The following is a 21,709-nucleotide window of genomic DNA, read 5'->3' on the forward strand; positions in this document are numbered from 1 at the left end:
GTGTTCTCTGATTTGCTCATTTTAGCCACTCTGACTGGTGTGAGGTGGTATCTCAGTGTCGTTTTGATTTGTATTTCCCTGATGAGTAGGGATGCTGAGCATCGTTTCATATGTTTGTTGGCCATCTGGATGTCCTCTTTGGAGAAGTGTCTGTTCATATCTTCTGCCCATTTCTCTACTGGGTTGTTTGTTTTTTGGGTGTGGAGTTTGGTGAGTTCCATATAGATTCTGGATATCAACCCTTTATCTGATATGTCATTTGCAACTATCTTTTCCCATTCTGTTGGTTGCCTATTAGTTTTGTGGGTTGTTTCCTTTGCCGTGCAGGGAAAATCAGAGTTTAATATCAAAAGCGTTCTGGAGCTAAAGTGGGAAGTGCAAGAATATTAGGGTAGTAGCTAAGACCATGAACCTTGGGGACAGGGGAGGACCTAAACTTTAGCCCCAATTCTGGCCCTCACTATACTATCCCTCAGGCAAGGTGTTTAATTTCTGAATGGTGGAGAATTCATCTGAAAAGCAGGGATAATAGCACCTAGCTCCTACGTTAAAGAGAGAACAGTAGTGAAGTACTTAGAAGAGCTGTTATTTTTATTCTTGTCTTTTACCCTTGTATTTGGGTGGATTACTTGTTTCCTCCTTGAAAACTTGATTGTCCAGTGGCGCCCTTTTATTCCATTAGAGGTCTGGGAAAACTTGTTCAAGTACTTTCCCAATTCACGACTGACTTCTACTCTGCTTTTACAATATAGAATTAAATTCTGCCTCTTCAGTGGTTTCCATGCCAAAAAATCCATCAGCTCCTAAGCTTTTTTTTTTTTTTAATGTTTATTTATTTTTGAATCAGATAGAGACAGAGTGTGAGTCGGGGAGGGGCAGAGAGAGAGAGAGGGAGACATGAATCTGAAGCAGGCTTCAAGAACTGTCCTTCTACCCCAAATCTGTTTTCAAGGACTTTTTCTACCCAAAATGGTACCTTCCTGAAAAGACTTATAGTGAATACAGATTTCTCAACCTCATTATATATGTATTTAGAGTGGTTAGCTCCTTTCTTCTTACTTTGTTGTGGTAGACAGTCCTTTTTTCCAAAAATATATCGGATAAAATGAGCAGGGGGTCCCTTTTGGTGATATTTGTTGAGAATACATGGTATGAATTTCTTCCAGTTTAGATAGTTACACAGTGGCAAGCTTTTATGCCTAGCCTACAGCTCATGAGAAGACTGTTATAGCCACCTGGTGTTATTAATGCTAAAATAGTAAATAAGAGCATATAAAAATATTTCCTAGAATAGAAGTAGGGATTTTTTTCCCCCTCAGGAGTAATTTAACCTGTCAAAAACAGATTCCTGAGTTATGCTGTCACTGGCTGTGGGGAATATCTGTTAATACTCAATGAAGAATGCTCAACCACAAATCATAGCCCCTAAGGGCATGGGTTTCCTTCCTAGGAAATGAGATTTGGAATACAGCATTCTGAAAATGGAACTTAGGCAATAAATTATTTATTGAGGACCTGGTGAGCACACAGAGGCAAGCTAGAAGCTGTAAAGACTTGATTCTTGCCCTCAAAAACATCTAAGGTTATAAATAGACTGTTCCCCAAACAAATAAATAATGCTCTCTTGAATATAGGTATAATCAAATGTAAAATGGGGGTGGAGATAGGAGAGACTTTAGGCAGAGATTATATTCAGGTTTCTATAGTGACATTTCTTTTTTTTTTTTTTTTTTTTTAGGAGAGAGAGAGAGACAGACAGCGTGAGCAAGGGAGGGTCAGAGAGAGAGGGAGTGACAGACTCTGAAACAGGCTCCAGGCTCTGAGCTGGCAGTCAGCACAGAGCCCGACGCGGGGCTCGAACCCACGAACCGTGAGATCATGACCTAAGCGAAAGTCGGACGCTTAACCAACTAAGCCACCCAGGCGCCCCTATAGTGACATTTCTGATACTACTATGCACAGATCGTATTCAGGTTTCTATAGTGGTATTTTGATATTACCGTGCATTTAAAAGACAAGTTAAAGTGTCATCAGATTAGTCTAAGACGTTTAGAGGCCTTTATAATAGCATATATCCATCTGGAGCTGGCTGGATATGGAGAAGTCATGGGTCTCTGTAATGACCACCGTTTGATGGTATTCTGGGAAGACAGTTGATGGCCTTTACCTGGGGATGTGGAACTTGAGGGCAGACCACTGGGGTTCAGAGAACACACCACTGACTGTAGGCAAGTCTGTTGACATCTACCTTAGAAGTGACTTTAAATGCTTTATGGAGTGCATTTTATGTCTGTTCTATACATTTCCAATAGGATAATATCACAGGTATACTTGAGGTATTGTATCAAAAAATATGTGGGTTGTTAATAGGTGTTAGATTAAAATTGTAATAAGTTAATAATAAAGGCAATTATTTAATTAAATAAATGCTTGGTAGTAAAGTTAAATAGGATTTCTCAGAGCAAAGAATTTACTTGGCGGTGTTTTTGGTATGTTTGTTTGTTTTTGGAAAGAGCATTCACCAATTTGGGAACTGTTGATGTGGGAATTAGAGTAATTGGGATTTGGATTATTCCACATAGAACTTGCCACTTTATTGGAAGAATTGTTCTTAGTCTTTAGTCTTTCTATACTCGGAATCACCAATGCAGTTGACAAGCAAAGATACAAATGTTGGGTGTTGGGGCCTAACAAATTATAATGTCTAAAAGGTATGATGTGGAAAAGCTTCCCAATGATTCTGTTTAGTCTAGAGATTGAGAACTACTGATTAAGAATATGCCTTCTATGGGGCGCCTGGGTGGCTTAGTCGGTTAGGCGTCCGACTTTCGCTTAGGTCATGATCTCGCGGTTCGTGGGTTCGAGCCCCGCGTCGGGCTCTGTGCTGACTGCCAGCTCAGAGCCTGGAGGCTGTTTCAGAGTCTGTCACTCCCTCTCTCTCTTACCCTTCCCTGCTCACGCTGTCTCTCTCTCTCTCCTGGAAATAAAACATTTAAAAAAAATATGCCTTCTGGACACTTGCTAATTGCATTCTTAATCCTATTTGAGTATGCTAATAAGTTTTTGAAAGCATCTAAGCAGCTTCTAATTGCAGGTAAATTCAGTTTTCTATGTGCTTAACAAGCACATTGACACTCTATTTGTAAGCCCTTTTTTTGCGTCAAAGGAAAAATAACTAATGGAGCCTTTGTGTATTGAGGTCGGTATAGGAAAGCTTAGCAAGGTGATTACTTATTTATTTTTTGTTAAAGTCTATGTAGCTTCTCCAAGAACAAATGAAATGGAAATAGACGGGACAAGATCATTCTAATTAGAGGTTGACTTGGAACCTGTTTTTTAATCTCCATGTACATATTCTACATGTTTTTCCCACCTCACTCCCCAAAAAAGCTGAACTCCTCTTCCTGCCTTCTTTCCATCTTTATCTTCTACCAAATGATAGAGAAAAAACGATGGGTTTACTTACTCATTAAAAGAAGGGGCTCCTCAGTGATTGAGTCTCAGGTCATGATCTCACAGTCAGCACAGAGCCTGCCTCGGATCCTCTGTCCCCCTTTCTCTCTGCCCCTTACCCACTCATGCATGCTCTCTCTCGCTCTTGCTCTCTCACTCTCTCTCTCTCTCATAAGCATTTAAAAAGAAGACTTTGTAGAACAAGGCAACAAATTATTTTAGTGTAAAATATAACATGGAATACAAAAATCTGTTCTATGTGAACTCAAAAGGCTTTATGAAGTATTTCTTTTATTGCTTATGTAGATTTAAAATAAAACACACACACACACACACACACACACACACACACACACACACACGACCTGCAAAAAATTTAGAAGGCACCAATTTGGAGTTTGGTAGGTTTATCCATCAACTGTCCAGGCAGGGAGACTTAATTTGGGGGGTATAGGGGAGCAAATTTTCCACCCCAAGGTATGCCTCTATGGAATATTGATTATTTCACACTGTTTATTAAGAAACTGCAGAACCAAAAGAAGCTCTAAAAACTGAGTAGAGACATTTACTTGTATAAGGAAAATCTCCATTTGTAAGAGTTTCTCCCTCAGTAACCAGAGGAGGAAGGACTAAAACTCTAGAAACTTACCAGTTGAGAAAGCATGGACTTAAATCTTAAGGCAGACTTCAGTCTGTGTAACAACCTTACCTGTGCTTTTCTTGTAACCTTCCATAACTGACGTTCCATCCCCAACATTTTCTTTTGTCTATAGCTGGAGGTGGTATTTAAGGTGACACCTTTAGCCATTTCAGTGAGTTACTGAGTTTTCCTGGGTCTTTCCCATGTCTACAAGAGGTACACTTGTTAAACTACAAGAGGTATACATGTAAAACTTTCGATTTTCTCCTGCAAATCTGTCTCATGTCAATTTGATTCTTAGACTAGCTAGAAGAATCTTGAAAAGTAGAGACATTTTTTTTCCTCCCCAACAAGTACATAAGCATCCCTGCCACCAGGAAAGTAAAATATCTTGCCATGGAGTAAGGATGTTTCATGTGGCCTTGTGATGGATAAAATCTCTCTCCTGATGCTCTTTTTCCCTCAGTCCTGACTATATGTTCATGCAGCTATCTGTTACTAATTAAGAATCCCTGGCATTTAGATTTTGAATTAGGGAATGTATTAGCTATTCAAAGTATCCCTTCCTGTCTTCCCATCTCCTACACTATCAGTTGTTCCTTCTTTCTCCTGTTTTGTAGACTCTTCTTTTGCATTAGACCATTTCTGTGAACACTTAAATAAGCTTTAGACTCTGAAGTCATTAAAAAGTTTCCAGGGACCTCTCACATCTCTAGTTTCTGTCCGTTCCTGCCCCTTTCCTTGGCAGCTAGACTCCTTAAAGGAGTTATCTTATACTTGTCACCTGCAACTCACACCCCTCCATTTGACTTTCCTCCTCGTTTCTGTTCATGCAAACTGCTCTCAATAAGGTCATCACGGACCTCCATGGTCCTAAATTCTATGGATACTCATCAGCCTTCCTCTTGAACTTTGAGCAGGCTTCAGTACACCCACCTTACTGGATTTATTAGTTTCCTATGACTACTGTAACAAATTACCACAGACTGGTAGCTTAAACCAACATAAATTTATTCTCTTGGAGTCCTGAAGGCCAGAAGTAAAAACTCAAGATGTCATCCAAACAGCACTCCCTCTGGAGGCTTTCAGAGAGGGAGAATCTGTTCTTTGCCTCTTCAGCTTCTGGTGGCTGTAGGCATTTCTTGACTTGTGGCACGTCATTCCAGTCTCTGCTTCCATGGTCACATTGCCTCCTTCTCTTCTCTTCTTTTCCTTATAAGGACACTTGTCATTGGATTTAGAACCTACTCGGATAATCCAAGACGATCTACTTCTCTCCGTATTTTGGGGGTTTTTTAAAAGATTTTTTTTAAATTAAAAAAAAATTTATAACATTTATCATTGAGAGACAGAGAGAGACAGGGCATGACCATGGGAGGGGCAGAGAGAGGGGGAGACACAGAATCTGAAGCAGGCTCCAGGCTCCAAGCTGTCAGCACAGAGCCCGATGCAGGGCTCAAACTCATAAACCGTGAGATCATGACCTGAGACAGAAGCCGGATGCTCAACCAATTGAGCCACCCAGGCTCCCCTTATCTCATTGTTTTTGATTTAGTCACACCTGCCAAGACCCTTATTCCAAATAAGGTAGCCTCGTAGGTTCTAGGGTTTAGGGTGTAGACATATCTTTTTTGTGGGCTACCATTCAATTCACTATACAGAGTTCTGTCTTCCCTTGATTTGTGTGATGCCACACTCTTCTGCTTTCCTTCTAAACTCTATGGCTGCTTCTCCGTTTCCTTTTCTGTATTTTCCTCCTCCTCTACCTGATTTTTAAAAATGTTCGTATGCATCAGGTTGGGTCTTGGATCCTCTTCTAATCTCACTGTACCCTCTCTCTCTAGGTAATATCTTCTAGTCCCGTGACTCCTATTACCATTTATATAAATGACCACTACAGATTTATTTATTTTGTCAGACCTTTCCTATTCTTGATGCATATAGATAACATACTTAACATAGTCATTTGACTGTTTCAGAGGCATTACAAACTTAATGTGTCTAAAATAGAACTCGTCACCCCATTTACCCCCACTCCTCATCACCACCCAAGGAAGGTTTGCACTTCCCACAGAATTACTTAGTTCAGTGAATGACATTACCATCCACCCAGTTGCTTGCGCCAAAGTTGTCCCTGATATTGACTTCACTCTGTTTCCCCACATCCATCACCAAAACAACCTAAAATAGTTTCGGAATCTGCCTACTTTCTTCTTACTGCCATTATCTTAGTCTTGAGCAGCCACCATTTTTCCATCTGGAGTTGTGCATTAGCTGCCTCACTGGTCTCCTATTATCCACTCTGTCTCTCCCATCCACTTTCCATATGGCAGCCTGAGTGATTTCAAAATATAAATTGAATGCTATGCTGCTGGGAACCCTTTTTGAAGGCTTTCATTGCTTTTAGGATAAACATTTAAATCTTTCATGTAGCCTCTAATATCCTGCATGATCTGACCCCATCTGTCTCTGCAACTTCATCTCTCTTCCTTGCCATTCTCCCACTGGTTCTTCTTTGACTCTCCAAATGTATGCATCCCTACTGTCGTTCCTGAGAGTTCCTTCCTGCTTCTGAGTCTTTGCACATGTGTTTCCCTCATTGGGAAGGAAGAGATTTTCCTTGGTCCAAGCTGGACTAAGAAATAAATTCATGTGAGACAGATTAACAGGAGAAATCAAATTTAGTTTCATGTGTATGGGAATCCACACAGACTGAAATTTCAAAGACAGGTGACTTGAAGCTTATATGACATTCTGAGTTAAGGAGTTGGGTAGGCGTCTGAGGATACGAAGGAGAGGAAGACCTTTAGCAGGAAAGTGAGAGGAATTGTTTGGAAAACAAAGGTTGCCCTGTTATGCAGATAAATTTCTTAGGGAGAGAGCAGTCTTTGTTAGGAACTCTCTTCCTGGTACCAGCTCTCTTTTCCAATGTAAAATTAGGCACTTGAGGGGGAGTTAAAGAGCTTTTCCTGAATCTGGTGGGTTTTAGTTAGCTACTTTTATCTCAAAATAATCTTTATGCCAAAATGGCCCATCTTGGGCCTCTTACCTTTGGCCCAAAGAGCCTTTCTCCCTATTACTTTTACTTACTTACTATTACCCTTTCTCCCTATTACTAGCTAACTTATATTCTTCAGATATTAAAGTGTTGCTTGCTCAGGGAAACTTTTCCTAACCACCCCCACTCCTAGACTTGATTAGACCCCCCCTGTTGTTTTCTGATATTCCCTTTTACTTCACCTTTTATAACATGGATCATAATTATTCTTAATTATTTGCTTGCCTGTCTCCTATCATAATGTAAATATCACCAGGGCAAAAACTGTATACCCTGTCACAGCACAGTGTCTAGGGTAAATAGGCACTCAAAAACTAATGAGTGAGTGCATCTAATGACCTGAGTTGCTAAGACATAACTGTGAGTGGGCCAAAGCTTTTATCTAGTGCCACATATTTGAAGTAAAATAAAAATTTAAACTAATAGCCACAATATTTAATTTAAAAAATAGTATTAACCAGACGGAAAGAAGTTCATAAAACTCTAGGAAACAGAATAATAGAGACTAGTTTTTATAGCAACTGCTGTATTTTTCTAGATAATTCAGTCAGAAGTCAAGAATTCTTCCTAGTCAAGCTGTTATCATGGGCACAATACGGGTTTATAGTCTCTGAAAAACCTCAGGTTCAAAGATTAGCTAGTATTTGGTATGAGCACGTTGGATCTGAAAGTTGTGAGTGTTCAAAATGTTGAAGTGATGGAGCATGTGTTGTAGAAATGTCCGATGTACATTAAAAGTCCTGAAGTTCTTTATGGCTGGGACCTGAGGCCCCTGTTCCAAGCCAGATAGTTTAGACATGAACCTTTGACCATGGCACAGTGCTAATAAATCAATGCTTAGCAGGCCTTAGCACCCCTGTTTTGACTCTGTATGGTGCTCTGTGCTTTCCCATCTTCAGCCTAAATGACAGCTCTTAAATTCCATTTTCAGCATGTTTGCCATGTTTTTAAGAGGGAAACTGAGGTGGAGGGGGAATAAATTTCAAATAATTCTCAGATTTCATAGTGCAATGTAGATCCAGGCCAGATATAAACTCTTTTATCTACTATTGAGGTCTAATTCTTGAAGAATTTCTCACACACTGACCTGCTTCAAACTGCACATTTGTCCACTGGATAGATAAGAGAAACGATGTGGCAACTGAGGGTTTGTATGGTGGAGCTAGTTGTCATTGTTTATCGAATACCTACATTATCTATTGCCATGTGATAACTTGCCGCAAAGCTTAACAGATTAAAACAACAAACATTTATTATCTCACAGTTTCTGTGGTCAAGAATCTGGGAGCAGCTTAGTTGGGTGGACCTCTAATTCCAAGTGTCTCATGAAGTTACAATCAAGTAGTCATGTAGGATGGCTGTCTCATCTGAAGGCTTAACTAGGGGAAGATGAACTAAGCTCACTCACATGGTTGTTAACAGGATTCAATTCCTTGTCACATGGGCCTCTCCATAACATAGCTGACAACATGGCAGCCATTCTATTTGTGATCCTACTTATATAGCCAAGCATTTCCCCCAGTTCTGGAAGTTTTGGAGGTATTTCCTTTGTTCCCACTACACTAGGATGTCACACGATATGCCTTGATGTGGGTGAGGATCAAAGTGAAATAATGAATATAAAAGGTCAAAATAGGATGGTTAGAGAAACACTATGCACTTAGAGGGCAAGCATAGTGGATAGTGAGCTAGAGAGGAGCTGGGAACAGAAAGAGAATATTACATGCAACTCTGGAAGCAGGAAAATCAGGAAAGTTATGGGCAATGGTCCTATCTCACCTGGTGGCTTCCCCAACTTGAAAGGTATCCCCAAATCCTTACCTAGGATTTACCAGTGTCCAGCAGAAGCTCCCCCATTCCCACCCTACTACTGAAGTCTAGGGGCACATTAGGCACCAGGGCACTGTCACCCAGTAGGCCCACAAACCAGTGTTCTTGAGCTAAGCCAGCAACTCAGGTTGCTTAACCCTTGAATCTGGTACCTTCTTTGGTCTTACATATAGCACTATTTAGATGTTTTTGTTTTTTTTTTAGAGTAAAGTTGGACAGATTACCTGAAGTCACAGTATAGATAAAAAGGACTTAATAAATTGTTAAACATTATACAAATTAAGTTGTTGTATTGCTTCTATTTAGAGAAAGCTAAATTCTCCAATTGTGTGGAAAACACAGGTAGAATGGTATAAAATACAAATCAACATTGTATATGGCCTACTGAGAACCACTTTCCTTGTATTAACAGTCCCATATCTCTGTGTTTTCAGCTTCTGTTAAGTATTTGCATTAAATTAAAAAAAAAAGTATTTGCATTAAATTGAGTGACATCCCCCTGTTGCGATTATGGTATGTTTCCATTCCCTTTTTTATGAGCGAGAGCATCCTACAGTTTGCTCTCTGGATTCCACCATGCTCTTGAGTCAGATGGGTTATTCTATTCTTTATATCTCTGCCTTCTCTTTTTCCTTATGGTCATGTGCACTTAGATTTATTTTTTTAGGGAAAGGCAGATATTTTAGAAAGCTGAATACTGGTTCTGTCTGAGTGATTTCCATACTGACAGGGAGAAATCGCTGTGCTGCTTGTAACTCACTGCGAAATGAGCCATTGGAAATATAATACTATTTAACCTGCTACCCAGTAAGAGTCAGGTTCTTTAAGAGTCTCTGTGCCTAGGAATACCCTACTTACTTATGCAGTTGCCCTGGCATTTAGAGCAGATTTGCCTCTGTCATTGTTATGCTGCAAATGGTAGTGGTCAAAATAAAAAACTGGTTTCCTTCCTTCATTGGGCTTGTAGAATTTTTATTATAGAGCAGTGTTTGGAATAATCATTGATTTCTTTTGTCTTTATTTAAAATATGTTAAACCTATATATTTCATACGAGGCACCCTATTTAAACCAACAGTGGGGCGTTTGGGTGGCGTCCGACTTCAGCTCAGGTCAACATCTCATGGTTATGAGTTCGAGCGCTGTCAAGCTCTGTGCAGACAGCTCAGAGCCTAGAGCCTGCTTCCGATTCTGTCTCTCTCGCTCTGTGCCCCTCCCCTGCTTGTGCTCTGTCTCTCTGTCTCTCAAATAAATAAACTAAAAGAATCTTTTTAAACCAGCAGTGAATTAAATGGGTTCTGTGATAAATGAAATTCTTTTTGAAATATCAGTGAGTTGATTTTTTATCTCTTCTTACTCTTCACAATCCTATCTTGTCTTTTAAGAAGATTACATTTTCTAATGTTTGTAACAGCTTAGAAAGTTGCAAGAACTTTAATGGGGAGTAAGCAATAATTTTTTAGTGTATGCAGAAGTAGAGAAAGACTTTTTTCATGAATTTTGCCAAGATGGAAATGAATGAGGAAAAAAGTTATTAGAGAAAACTTAAAGATTCCCCAAGGAGGATGGAGGAGGGGATGGAGTTGAGATTGAGATTATAAACCTCCCTCTTGCTTATCACAAATTGAGAATCTAATTAGAAAGAGGAAAATTATGTATATGAAACAATACTGTTAAGTAGTATTAACACTCTAGGCGCAGGAGCTTAGAGCAAGCAGGGAGTAAAGACTGCAGTCCTTTTGGAAGAATGGTTAACATTTAAATAAAGAACAGGAAAAAGACACATTCCAGATGACAGCAAACACATCAGTGTGGATTTGGAAGCCAAATATAAGCAACTAAAAACGATATGTATTTACTTTAAAAAGCCATAGACAGGCAGACATACAAGATGTAGACAAAAACTAAGGCCAGCAAAAACTACCACAAAAAAATTTAAGTAAAACTAATTTAAAAAAAAAATTTTTTTTTATGTTTTATTTATTTCTAGGAGAGAGAGAGAGACAGTGTGAGCAGGGGAGGGTCAGAGAGGGAGTCACAGACTGAAACAGGCTCCAGGCTCTGAGCTGGCAGTCAGCATAGAGCCCGACGCGGGGCTCGAACCCACGAACTGCGAGATCATGACCTAAGCGAAAGTCGGACGCTTAACCGACTAAGCCACCCAGGCGCCCCAAGTAAAACTAATATAGTAGTTTTAATTTATAAATTCTTTTATGAAAAATAAAAATATTGACAAATGTAATAAAAGTTCTTACAACAGATAAAGGAAAGATACATATCCTGATAGAAAAATGGTCAAAATACTTTAACAGAAAATTGACAAAATAAGAAATAAAAATGGCTAGTAAGTATATCTCAAAATATTCAACCTCAGCAAAAATCAAAGAAATGTAAACATAAACAATAAATGACAAAAGTTTTCTCTTATGAGACTGGCAATGATTTTAAAAATAATAATACCTGGCGTACTGGGGTGGCTCAGTCGGCTAAGCGTCCAACTCTTGATTTCAGCTCAGGTCATGATCTCATATTTCGTGGGGTTGAGCCTTACATCAGGCTCCACGCTAACAGGTCAAAGCCTGCTGGGGATTCTCACCTCTCTCCGGCCTTTGCTCATGCTCTGTCTCTCTCAAATAAATAAACATATAAAAAATAATAATAATATGCACGAATGGAGAAGAATAGGCACTTACATACTACTGGTGGGAATTTAAATTCTTACGGCAGTGTGGCAATAAATTGAGGGCCTTAAAAAAACATAGTTTCCAGGGGCACCTGGATGGCTCAATCGGATAAGCTTCCTGTGGCTCAGGTCATGATCTCACAGTCTGTGAGTTCCAGCCCCACATTGGGCTCTGTGCTGACAGCTCAGAGCCTGGAGCCTGCTTCAGATTCTGTGTCTCCCTGTTTCTCTGCCCCTCCCCTGCTCACACACTCATGCTCTCGCGCACGCACTCTCTCTCTCTCTCAAAAATAAATAAATGTTTAAAAAAAAAGTTTCCAATATAGCATTTCAGTTTCTAGGAGTTATCTTAAGGAAGTCGTTGAAAAAGAGGAACACCAGTAACCTTTATAACATCGAAACATTGTAAATACCCCAAAAGACAGTATGGTGATATTAATACAGAAAGGAGAAAAGGCAAATGATAGAGCATCATGCTGCTACTCTAAGAATGGATGATTGGGGAAAGCGTGTGGTACATGTGTCTGCATACACATAGGGGATGTCAGAAAGGTTATATGCACTACATTGTTAATAGTCCTTAACTCTGGATAGTTGAACAACTGGTAACCTTAATTTTCTCCTTTCTCTGTATCAATCCAGTGAACATGTGTTACCTTTTGAAGTATGTTTAATAGAAAAACAGCTTGAAGTTCAGAGTAAGGGGCAGTTGCTTACAATGTTTATTAAGAATGCATTTTCTTGAGGCATCTGGATGGCTCAGTTGATAGAGCATGTAACTCTTGATCTCAGGGTTGTGAATTCGAGCCCCATATTGGGCATGTGGTCTACTTAAAATAAAAAGAATTTTTTTTTTTTTTTACAAATAGTTTATTGTCAAATTAGTTTCCACATAACACTCAGTGCTCATTCCCACAAGTGCCCTCCTCCATGCCCATCCCTCCTTCCCCCCACATCCATCAGTCCTCAGTTTTTGTCAGCATTCAAGAGTCTCTCATGGTTTGTCTCTCTCCCTTTCCCCCACCATTTCCCCCCTTCTTCTCCTCCTTGTTCCTCCGTCAAGTTCCTCCTAATCCTCTTATACGTGCAAACATATGATATTTGTCCTTCTCTGCCTGACTTATTTCGCTCAGCATAACACCCTCAAGGTCCATCCATGTTGCTACACATGGCCAGATTTCATTGTTTCTCATTGCCATGTAGTATTCCATGGTAGAGGTAAACCACATCTTCTTGATCCATTCATCTGTTGATGGACACTTAGGCTCTTTCCATGTTTTAGCTATTGTGGAGAGTGCTGCTATGAACATTGGGGTCCATGTGCTCCTATGCATCAGCATTTCTGTATCCCTTGGGTAAATTCCTAGCAGTGCTATTGCTGGGTCATAGGGGAGTTCTATTGTTAGTTTCCTGAGAAACCTCTACACTGTTTTCCAGAGGGGCTGTACCAGTTTACATTCCCACCAACAGTGTAGGAGGTTGCCCGTTTCTCCACATCCTCGCCAGCATCTTAAAAAGAATTTTTAAATGCATTTTCTCTACTTACTTAAACATTAACGAAGCTATGTGACCTTAATTAGGTCTAGAACCTGCAGAAAGTTGGCTTGAAAAGATTCCTCCTCCCCTACATGCCTAGAAAGGCTAACTAAGCCTAGACATTTTTTCTTTGAACTTTATTTTTTAAATGTTTATTTATATGAGAGAGAGAAAGAGAGAGAGAGAAGGGGGGAGCAGAGGGAGGGAGAGAATCCCAAGCAGGCTCTACACTCGGTGCAGAGCCTGATGCAGGGCTTAGTCTCATGACCGTGAGATCATGACCTGAGCCAAAATCAAGAGTTGGATGCTTAACCAACTAAGCCACCCAATCACACTTCTTTTAACTCTTTTAAGAATTCTACATCTGGGGGGCGCCTGGGTGGCTTAGTCGGTTAAGCGTCCGACTTTTGCTTAGGTCATGATCTCGCGGTTCATGGGTTCGAGCCCCGCGTCGGGCTCTGTGCTGACTGCCAGCTCAGAGCCTGGAGCTGTTTCAGAGTCTGTATCTCCCTCTCTCTCTGACCCTCCCCTGCTCACGCTGTCTCTCTGTCTCTCTCTCTCCTAGAAATTAAAAAAAAAGAAAGAAAGAAAAAGAATTCTACATCTGTATAGTTGATAACTACAGAATATGGTTAATTTTAACAGTTAAACACTAATTAATAATTTCTGTTCATCTATAATTAGTAACTTTGACTTAGAACTTCAGAAGGTTCTGGAAGAATCTGGATGTTGTAGGTTTTCATTTCCTTGATCCTTGTATCATTCTATCCTTTCTTTTGCTCCTGTTTAGGTTCTATCATAATGAATGGATCCAGTGTAGCCAATACATCACCTAGTGTAAAATCCAAAGAGGACCAAGGATTAAATGGGCACGATGAGAAGGAAAACCCATTTGCAGAGTACATGTGGATGGAGAATGAAGAAGATTTCAACAGACAGGTAAAGAAAGAAGTGGAAGGCTAATGATGCATGAAACTCAACAACTTTAACATCAGTCTGTAAGAAAAGAAATGGATTTGTCGCTTTAGAATAATTTAAAAATGCACGGAGGCCTGGTCTGGGCTGACCAAGAAGCCTCTTCAGTTGGTAAGACACTAGCGCCACAGTACTTCGGAGGGAGATACTGATTCTTTTCTGTCACGTTGATTACAAGAGGCTCTCATGCCATGGTGATCTGGTATAGACTTCAGGGAAACAGCAGCTGTGCAGACAGGCCAGCCTGATATGCCCCCCTGTCCCCATGGGAACTCAGGGACTGGCAGACTGTGTCTCTGAGATCGAGAAGTATGTTAGATGGGGAAAGGCTAGACTGTTTTGAATAAAGATTCAGCAGTAATCCGTTGTCCTGTATCTCTGTGATGCTGATAGCCCAAGGTAGGCATTCCAGGTAACAGTGATCCTGTGACCGCCGTGTTGCTCTGGCATACCCAGGGCATTTATCAGCGGACTAACTGAAGGAAAACTGAAAGTCTAGCCCCCAGGAAAGGGGGAGAGCTAAAGGCCAAGGAAGGGATCTCCTTTTAACCAAGTGTTACCACAGTGTTCACACCCCTTGTGGGGGACATTACGTGATGAATAGTAACGTGGCCATCGCCAGCATGGGAGACAGGATGCGTGGTTAAAACTAAAAAGCCTGGTGCTCTGGGAAGAAGAAAACAGGTTTATCAGGACAGCCAGCAGTTTCCACCCCAGTTAACTCACTGTGTCATGATTTGTGTGAACAGCACATAGACCATGTTGCCAGTCACATCCCTGTACCCAGGTAACCACTTTTGTGGGCTGCGCCAGTGAGTAAGGGTAGATTTAATCGGGAGGCGCACACTGGTGCTCCTGTGTGGAGGCAGCGCAAATCTTGAGCAGTCATGTTGAATCTTATGGCTTGGAAATATGTTGTGCTTGTTGTTACTGTAAGTACTTCAAACTATCTAATTTACTTGAGATCAAAGTGTGGCTAATTGTAATGCTGAAGACTATTTTTACATCTTGTGCTACTGGTGACTTTTGAAATCATGAATAACTGTATGAGCTAGTTTGGGTGATTATTTTTGCTTGACTTTCCCTCTGGTGGTGGTGGTAGTGAGCTGTGAATCTGTCAGCACGTAGCCCACAGGAAAGGGCTAGCCATATATGAAGGCCAGGGCCGGTTAAAATCACACTTAATCTGCAGAGTGAACCATACTCTTTCCTAAGAGTTAACAATGTCTGCAAAGAAGGTGTAAAATATCCTAGATATATGTTGCTTTCAATTAAGGCAGTCTTTAAGAAAACAGAGCTGTTTAATAATTCATATTTTTCTTTGCTTTGAAAGGATACCTACATTGATGACATCATTTTCTATTGGTTTGCCAAAAAGTGTTCTCTATATCTTTCTAAGGTTCTGAAAGTATTTTTCTCCTTTAGGGGCCTTATTACCAGAAAAGTGGACCAGAAACTAGGAGTTGGTTTTATTTATTTTTTATTAAAAAATTTTTTTAATGTTTTATTTATTTCTGAGAGAGAGAGACAGTGTGAACAGGGGAGGGTCAGAGAGAGAGGGAGACAGAATCTGAAACAGCCTCCGGGCTCTGAGCTGGCTGTCAGCACAGAGCCCAACGTGGGGCTCGAACCCACGAACCCACGAACTGTGAGATCATGACCTGAGCCGAAGTCGGACGCTTAACCGACTGAGCCACCCAGGCGCCCCGGGTTCTGATTTAATCTCCACTATCCAGGTAGTGGTCTAGTTCTGTAATTTCTGTACCTTTTTCATACTTATAAAATGGGAAACTCAAGAAGAATTGCTTCTTAACCAGGTTGAGAAAAGAATCTCAAGCTTTAAAATGATTTTCTGTAAGTGCCATCCTAATGAAAAGTATCTTTGTCACATATCAGAGATGTTAGAAGAGGTACGAAGACCTGGACACTCTGCTATTCTGAACAACTGTTTCCTTAGTCTTATTGTTGATGGAATGTGGTTGAAAAAAACTAGAACTTACATTTTCTCTGGCCAATCATTTGAAGCATCCTAATTCTTAGTAGACCTCATACAAGATCATTCTTAATCGCACAATAAGAACCTCTGAGAGAAAGAGGCAAAAAATTGGAAGGGCAAGTCCCACTGGGACGGTAAGTCTGAGCTCATCACCCTTGCTTGCTAGGTGGAGGAGGAGCTGCAGGAGCAAGACTTCTTAGACCGCTGTTTCCAGGAGATGCTGGATGAAGAAGACCAAGACTGGTTTATCCCCTCACGAGACCTGCCTCCGGCCATGGGACAGTTGCAGCAGCAGTTAAATGGGCTGTCAGTCAGCGATGACCACGATTCTGAAGATATTTTGGTAAGAGCCACATGCAGTCACACATGAGACATAGTGAAAAGAATATGGGATTTGGAGTTACAGACCTCCCTGGGGGCCCTACAGCAGTGGGCACGTCTTGGAGCCTCTGAGCCCCTGTTTCTTCACCCGTCCCACAGGCACGCATAGGAGGGCGCGCTGAAGATGCGCTACACCACGTAAAGCGCTGTGAAAACTCGATTGTCACAGCAGCGCCAGCTCTTTCTTTCCCTAGTGGGCTTTTCAAAGTAGAACTGGGATTAAGGGTAAGAATTGGAACACAGAGTTGGGGCGCCTGGGTGGCTTAGTCGGTTAAGCGTCCGACTTTCCCTTAGGTCATGATCTCGCGGTTCGTGGGTTTGAGCCCCGCGTCGGGCTCTGTGCTGACTGCCAGCTCAGAGCCTGGAGCCTGTTTCAGTCTGTGACTCCCTCGCTCTCTGACCCTCCCCTGCTCACGCTGTCTCTCTCTCTCTCCCTCTCCTAGAAATAAATAAAACATTAAAAAAAAAAATTAAAAAAAAAAAAAAAGAATTGGAACACAGAGGAGGTTTGGCTTCAAATTAGCATTTGCTCTTGTTCTTTCCCTTTACTGTTCCTCAAATCTGTATTTATGGTTTTGAATGATGAGGTTATAAAAACTGCCTGTTCGTTTTAGACGGAACTTAACTCCTGAGAGGCCATTTCCCACTTAAAATTAGAAGACTGGATAAACCAATTTCCTGCCTTTCGTGTTTACTTAACGTCAGAATTCTCTGAGTTCTCCCAGAACTCATGTTCCACATGACTGTGCTCTGTGGTTTGCCCAGGTTTTGGACTTTCACAAGAGAGTAGATCACCAAAGAGACAACAGTGAGGGGAAAATAAAGGGATTGTGGTAACCAAACTGGTTTGGTGGGATATGTGGATTTTCATCAAGTTAAGGTACTCAGTGAATTGAAAAATTATTTTTGGAGTAGAACTTCCAAGCCTCTAATGAAAGCATCATGAAGTGAACAGGAGTGTAAAGCAGGAAGGAGAAAATGAGGTTGGTCAAGGCTTAATATGTCAGGAGCCATTGAGAGCAGCCCAACAATAACAGCCTGAATTTTTTTTCTGTCTTTCAGGCTGAGAGGAAGGTACTGGTAATAATGGAAGCAGGGAGAAAATAACCTTGAAAGTGGGATTTATGATCTCTTGGTTCTTCTTTCAGAGCAAAAGTAACCTGAACCCGGATGCCAAGGAATTTATTCCGGGAGTGAAGTACTGAACTGACAGAAAGCTTTGAGGAGAACTTGTATGTCCCCACATCTGGGGACAGTGCTGCACAAAGAGGCGGAGCTGAAGAGGGGGGTGGGGTGGGTGAAGGGTACAAAGTGGGGAAGGGGGACAGTGGTTTAACTTGACACTGTGAGTGGAGTAACTAATGTGCTCAGTCTTACTCTACAAGCCTCTGAGTCTCTGAGTATTTCTCTTTTGTTCTACTGACTTTGATTTGGAACAGTTTCCTATTATTATTGTTATTATTATTATTATTATTATTATTAGCTTTTTGAGTTAAGGAAATTGCAATCTTTTTTTTCCCTTCATAAGGAATGTTCTGCTGTGTGTGTTTAAACAAAATAAGCTGACCAAGAAAAGCTGGGTGTTTAAGAATGCCCTTCTCACCCTGCTGTACACTTACCAAGGGCAACGAACACCTGGAGAACTACTTATGGAGTCTGTTAAGCTGGATGAGAAGAGGGGCAAGTAGAAGAACAGGTTTTGCAAATCAGAGTCTGCAGCCCAGCTCCCCTGACTCCCAGGGCTTTTCCTGCAATGAACCGGATTACCGATTACCAGGCCTGCCAAACCCATGTCTCCTTGCCTGGAACCCCATTTGAGAAAACACAGACTTAAAGTACTGGTTTATGGTAACTCTTCTGATGGTTAATGGAGGTTGTAAACCAGCAGGGGAGGGCTGTGACAGTGACTGTCACTTGGGTCACTCAGTCACTGCTTGCCTGTTCTTAAGTATCTGCTTAGAGCCACCATCAAATTCATTATTCGTTATTTACAAGGTAAAAGAGCTGTAGGATGGGTTTGTCACTTAGTCTCTCATGGCATCTAATCCCCTATTTCCTTTCCACCCCAACCCTATTCTGTTTTTAAGAAAAGATACTGTTACCAAAGGTGAGGGAGAGGCAGGCGGTGCTGGCCATCAGCCTCCGCCTGGAGAAGTCAACCTTGAATCCTGTCAGTTGTGTCTTAAGAGTATTTTGACACTTTTTTGCCAGCCCCATGAAGACTTGGTCCTCCTGGTAGCTTCCCTTATTAGTCAATTATTCCCAATAATTTTCCCCAAGTAAGCATATTTTTCAGGATACCAGCAAGCAGCTCAATTCACAATTTGGATGCTTCCTCCTACCTTACAGAATTATACAAAAGAACTCAAGAAAAGCCTGGGAGAGTGAGTCCTGCTTGTCCCATGTGACCCACTGGGACAGTTTCAGCAATTACTAAGTTTTGCTGTTCCCCCACCCCCAGCTTTGCGGGTTTTCTAGGTCAGGCTCTTTGGGTATGTTCCTGTTGTCTTTCCTGACTATAAGTCACAGGGGTTCTTGGTTGATACTCTCAAGGAATTAAACTGGGCACCAGAAGCTGCCTTTGCGTGATATAGGTAGGTGGCAGAGTCAGGTCTGAAGGAGAACATGTCTAGTCGTGGCCATTTTCCCAGAACAAGGATTTGCAGAGGCCTGAGGGGGACAGTGGCTTCTGTATGACTGCTACTATATTGTGTGATAGGCCTATTAGGAAAAGGCCATGTAACGAAATAAAGTCTGTAAATTCAGTATGTAGATATGGGACAGAGGTTGGAAGGAAAGGACCAGTGTCTAGAAAGCTTAGGAATTTCTCCTTTTTCTTACATGCTTCCCTGTTGACTTACTGAAGAGCTGCAGGCTAATGTCACATTTAAAATATGAGCCCACATCGTTAACTCATTTGAGTCTATAGGATGGCATTGTTTGAAGAATGGCCTTTTTTGTTAGGTCACATGTCATAGGAGAGTAGCTTAAGGAGCTTGTATTGCCAGACATGCATGTTAATTCCCAAAGCCTCTACCTCGAGAGAATGGAACACTTAACCCATTTTCAGGGAGAGCTATGAATAAAGAAACTTCTTTATTCCAGCTCCAGCTTTCGGTTGGGGTTGCTGCCTGTAATAGGGAAAGGGCCTTGGAAGTGCAGGAGTAGAGGTCTATCTGTGCTGGGGCCCTTTTTCCTCCTTCAGTCTCCGTTTTACCTTATTCAAGCTCAGAGTCCTGAAGGCTGTAGGGAGTATGTTGAGACTGCAGAAAGAGCCATTTTCTAGACTGTAGGTGTCTCCATCACAAACATACAGTGGCTTCTCGTGTGGCTCCATCTGGAAAGTCCTATAGGGATCCAGATGGAGCCGTTTCTTCTTCCTGAAGGCGGCTTCTCTCCTGACCAGGATAGGCTAAGATGTTATGCGCAGTCCATAGGACTTCTCTGCTGTGGAGCTCCATTGTTGATGCCAGTCTTTAGCATGGTTTCACAAGGCAGGTTTGGTCAGGACTGAGAGAGCTTCCTGCCAGATGAGCATTGAAACCTGAGTGCTGGACTTTCCAATCCTATCCAAGACACAGAGTGCTGACTCCAGGATCAGGAAGCAGCCAGCAATGTGACTGACCCCCCCCTTTTTTTTTTTAATGTTTTATTTATTTCTGAGAGAGAGACAGCATGAGAAGGGGAGGGTCAGAGAGAGAGGGAGACACAGAATCTGAAACAGGCTCTGAGCTAGCTGTCAGCACAGAGCCTGACGTGGGGCCCGAACCCACAAACCGTGAGATCATGACCTGAGCCGAAGTCGGACACTTAACCGACTGAGCCACTCAGGCGCCCCTGACCCCTTTCTTAACAAGTACGCTCGCACTGCCGTTTCTTTCCATAGCCTGGCTCTTTTCTCCGTCATTTATATCTTGTGAGGCAAGAGCACAATTGTCACCCAGATCATAGGCTCAGCTAGAGAGTTTGGCAGCTTCTTAGCAGAAAATGCATGTGGGTCTTGTTGGACCTTCACTGTGGAAAGTCTGGGGCCTCTGTCTCTAACTTTTTCCTTTGTAGGAAACCATCTGAGTATGTGTCAGGCAGGGCACCTTTAACTTTTTAGGGCAAGGCTAGTATTTCTAGGTGATTATTTTCATGTTGACTTTAACCCACTACTCTGTTCAGACTTTTCCTATAGGCAACTGGAAGTTTGAGAATTTGCATAGAAATAGTATTTTCAACAAGTGCCAATTCTGGCAGGTCGCAGTGTTAGTTAGTGATGGATTTCTGAGTCTTGTGATTATTGGACTCTAAAACTCCAAGATGAAAGTGATTTTATCTCTTGCTCTTTAAGAGAAAAAAACAAATCAAGGAAATGCCTCTTCAGTTTCTCCGTGTTTTTGAACTGCAGTGGAAAGCCTGAGGGACACAGCCTAGGTCTCAGCACCTGCAGCTGTGGGTCTTTGGGCATCCTGACTGCAGCAGCTGACTCTGGGGATCGTGTATGGTCAAAGCAAAACGGATTGTAAGGAAAAGGCCAGACCTTTGCAGCACCTTTGGTCTTCAAAGTCAAAACAGCTGAGGTCTCTTTAAATAAGGTTATAATGCTAACTTTGGCCTAAAAAGTGTTTTCAGTGAAATACTAAGCAGTAGTTTTTAAATTGTGGATTGTCCTAGTGTAAGTTTTGTCTTGATTTTGGAGAGGCTGGAAAGTAAGGAGGTCACTAAAATAGTCCTCTAAAATAGATGCCAGAGAGGAAAGCTGTGAGAAGAAGGACCCAAAGGAAACAGCTTGACTGAGTCATCTTGTATTAGTGCTGCTATAGACCCCATGTAGACACATCAGGCACCCAGGGATCGACGCTGCTGTGATTGGAAGGGACAAGCGTTCGAGAAGGGTCCCAGCATCACAGGTTAATAATGTTTGTTGGTTTAGGTGACGTTTAGCAGACTCCTGACAAACTTGACCAAGATTTGGGGATGTCCACCTATTGGGGAAGACTATATACCTAGCCCCAGCCACTGCCTGGGGGATAATGCGTTCATTTGGGAAATGAGTGGAGAGAACAGGAGGATTGACCCAGATCTGGTGTACACTACGCTATTTACTATAAAATAGTACAATGTTTTTCACTCTGTAACTCAACACTAAGTGATAATCCTGCCCTGTTGATTGT

At 41.6% G+C, this 21,709-nt stretch overlaps 1 protein-coding gene across 1 annotated transcript in view; it reads left to right on the top strand.

Moving 5' to 3' along the window:
• The window catches only part of PAIP2B (poly(A) binding protein interacting protein 2B), a 31,050-nt gene extending 13,219 nt beyond the window's left edge, over window positions 1-17,831 (top strand). The window contains exons 2-4 of the mRNA XM_039239578.1: window positions 13,989-14,137; window positions 16,336-16,512; window positions 17,699-17,831. Of these exons, the coding sequence (XP_039095509.1) occupies window positions 14,000-14,137; window positions 16,336-16,512; window positions 17,699-17,755 (372 nt within the window). The 5' untranslated portion in view covers window positions 13,989-13,999 and the 3' untranslated portion in view covers window positions 17,756-17,831. The remainder of the gene's footprint in view (window positions 1-13,988; window positions 14,138-16,335; window positions 16,513-17,698) is intronic.
• Window positions 17,832-21,709: the final 3,878 nt, after the last annotated feature.

The sequence above is a fragment of the Hyaena hyaena genome, unplaced genomic scaffold, assembly GCF_003009895.1.
Source record: "Hyaena hyaena isolate Hyena2069 unplaced genomic scaffold, ASM300989v1 scaffold_158, whole genome shotgun sequence".
NCBI classification, from domain to species: Eukaryota; Metazoa; Chordata; class Mammalia; order Carnivora; family Hyaenidae; genus Hyaena; species Hyaena hyaena.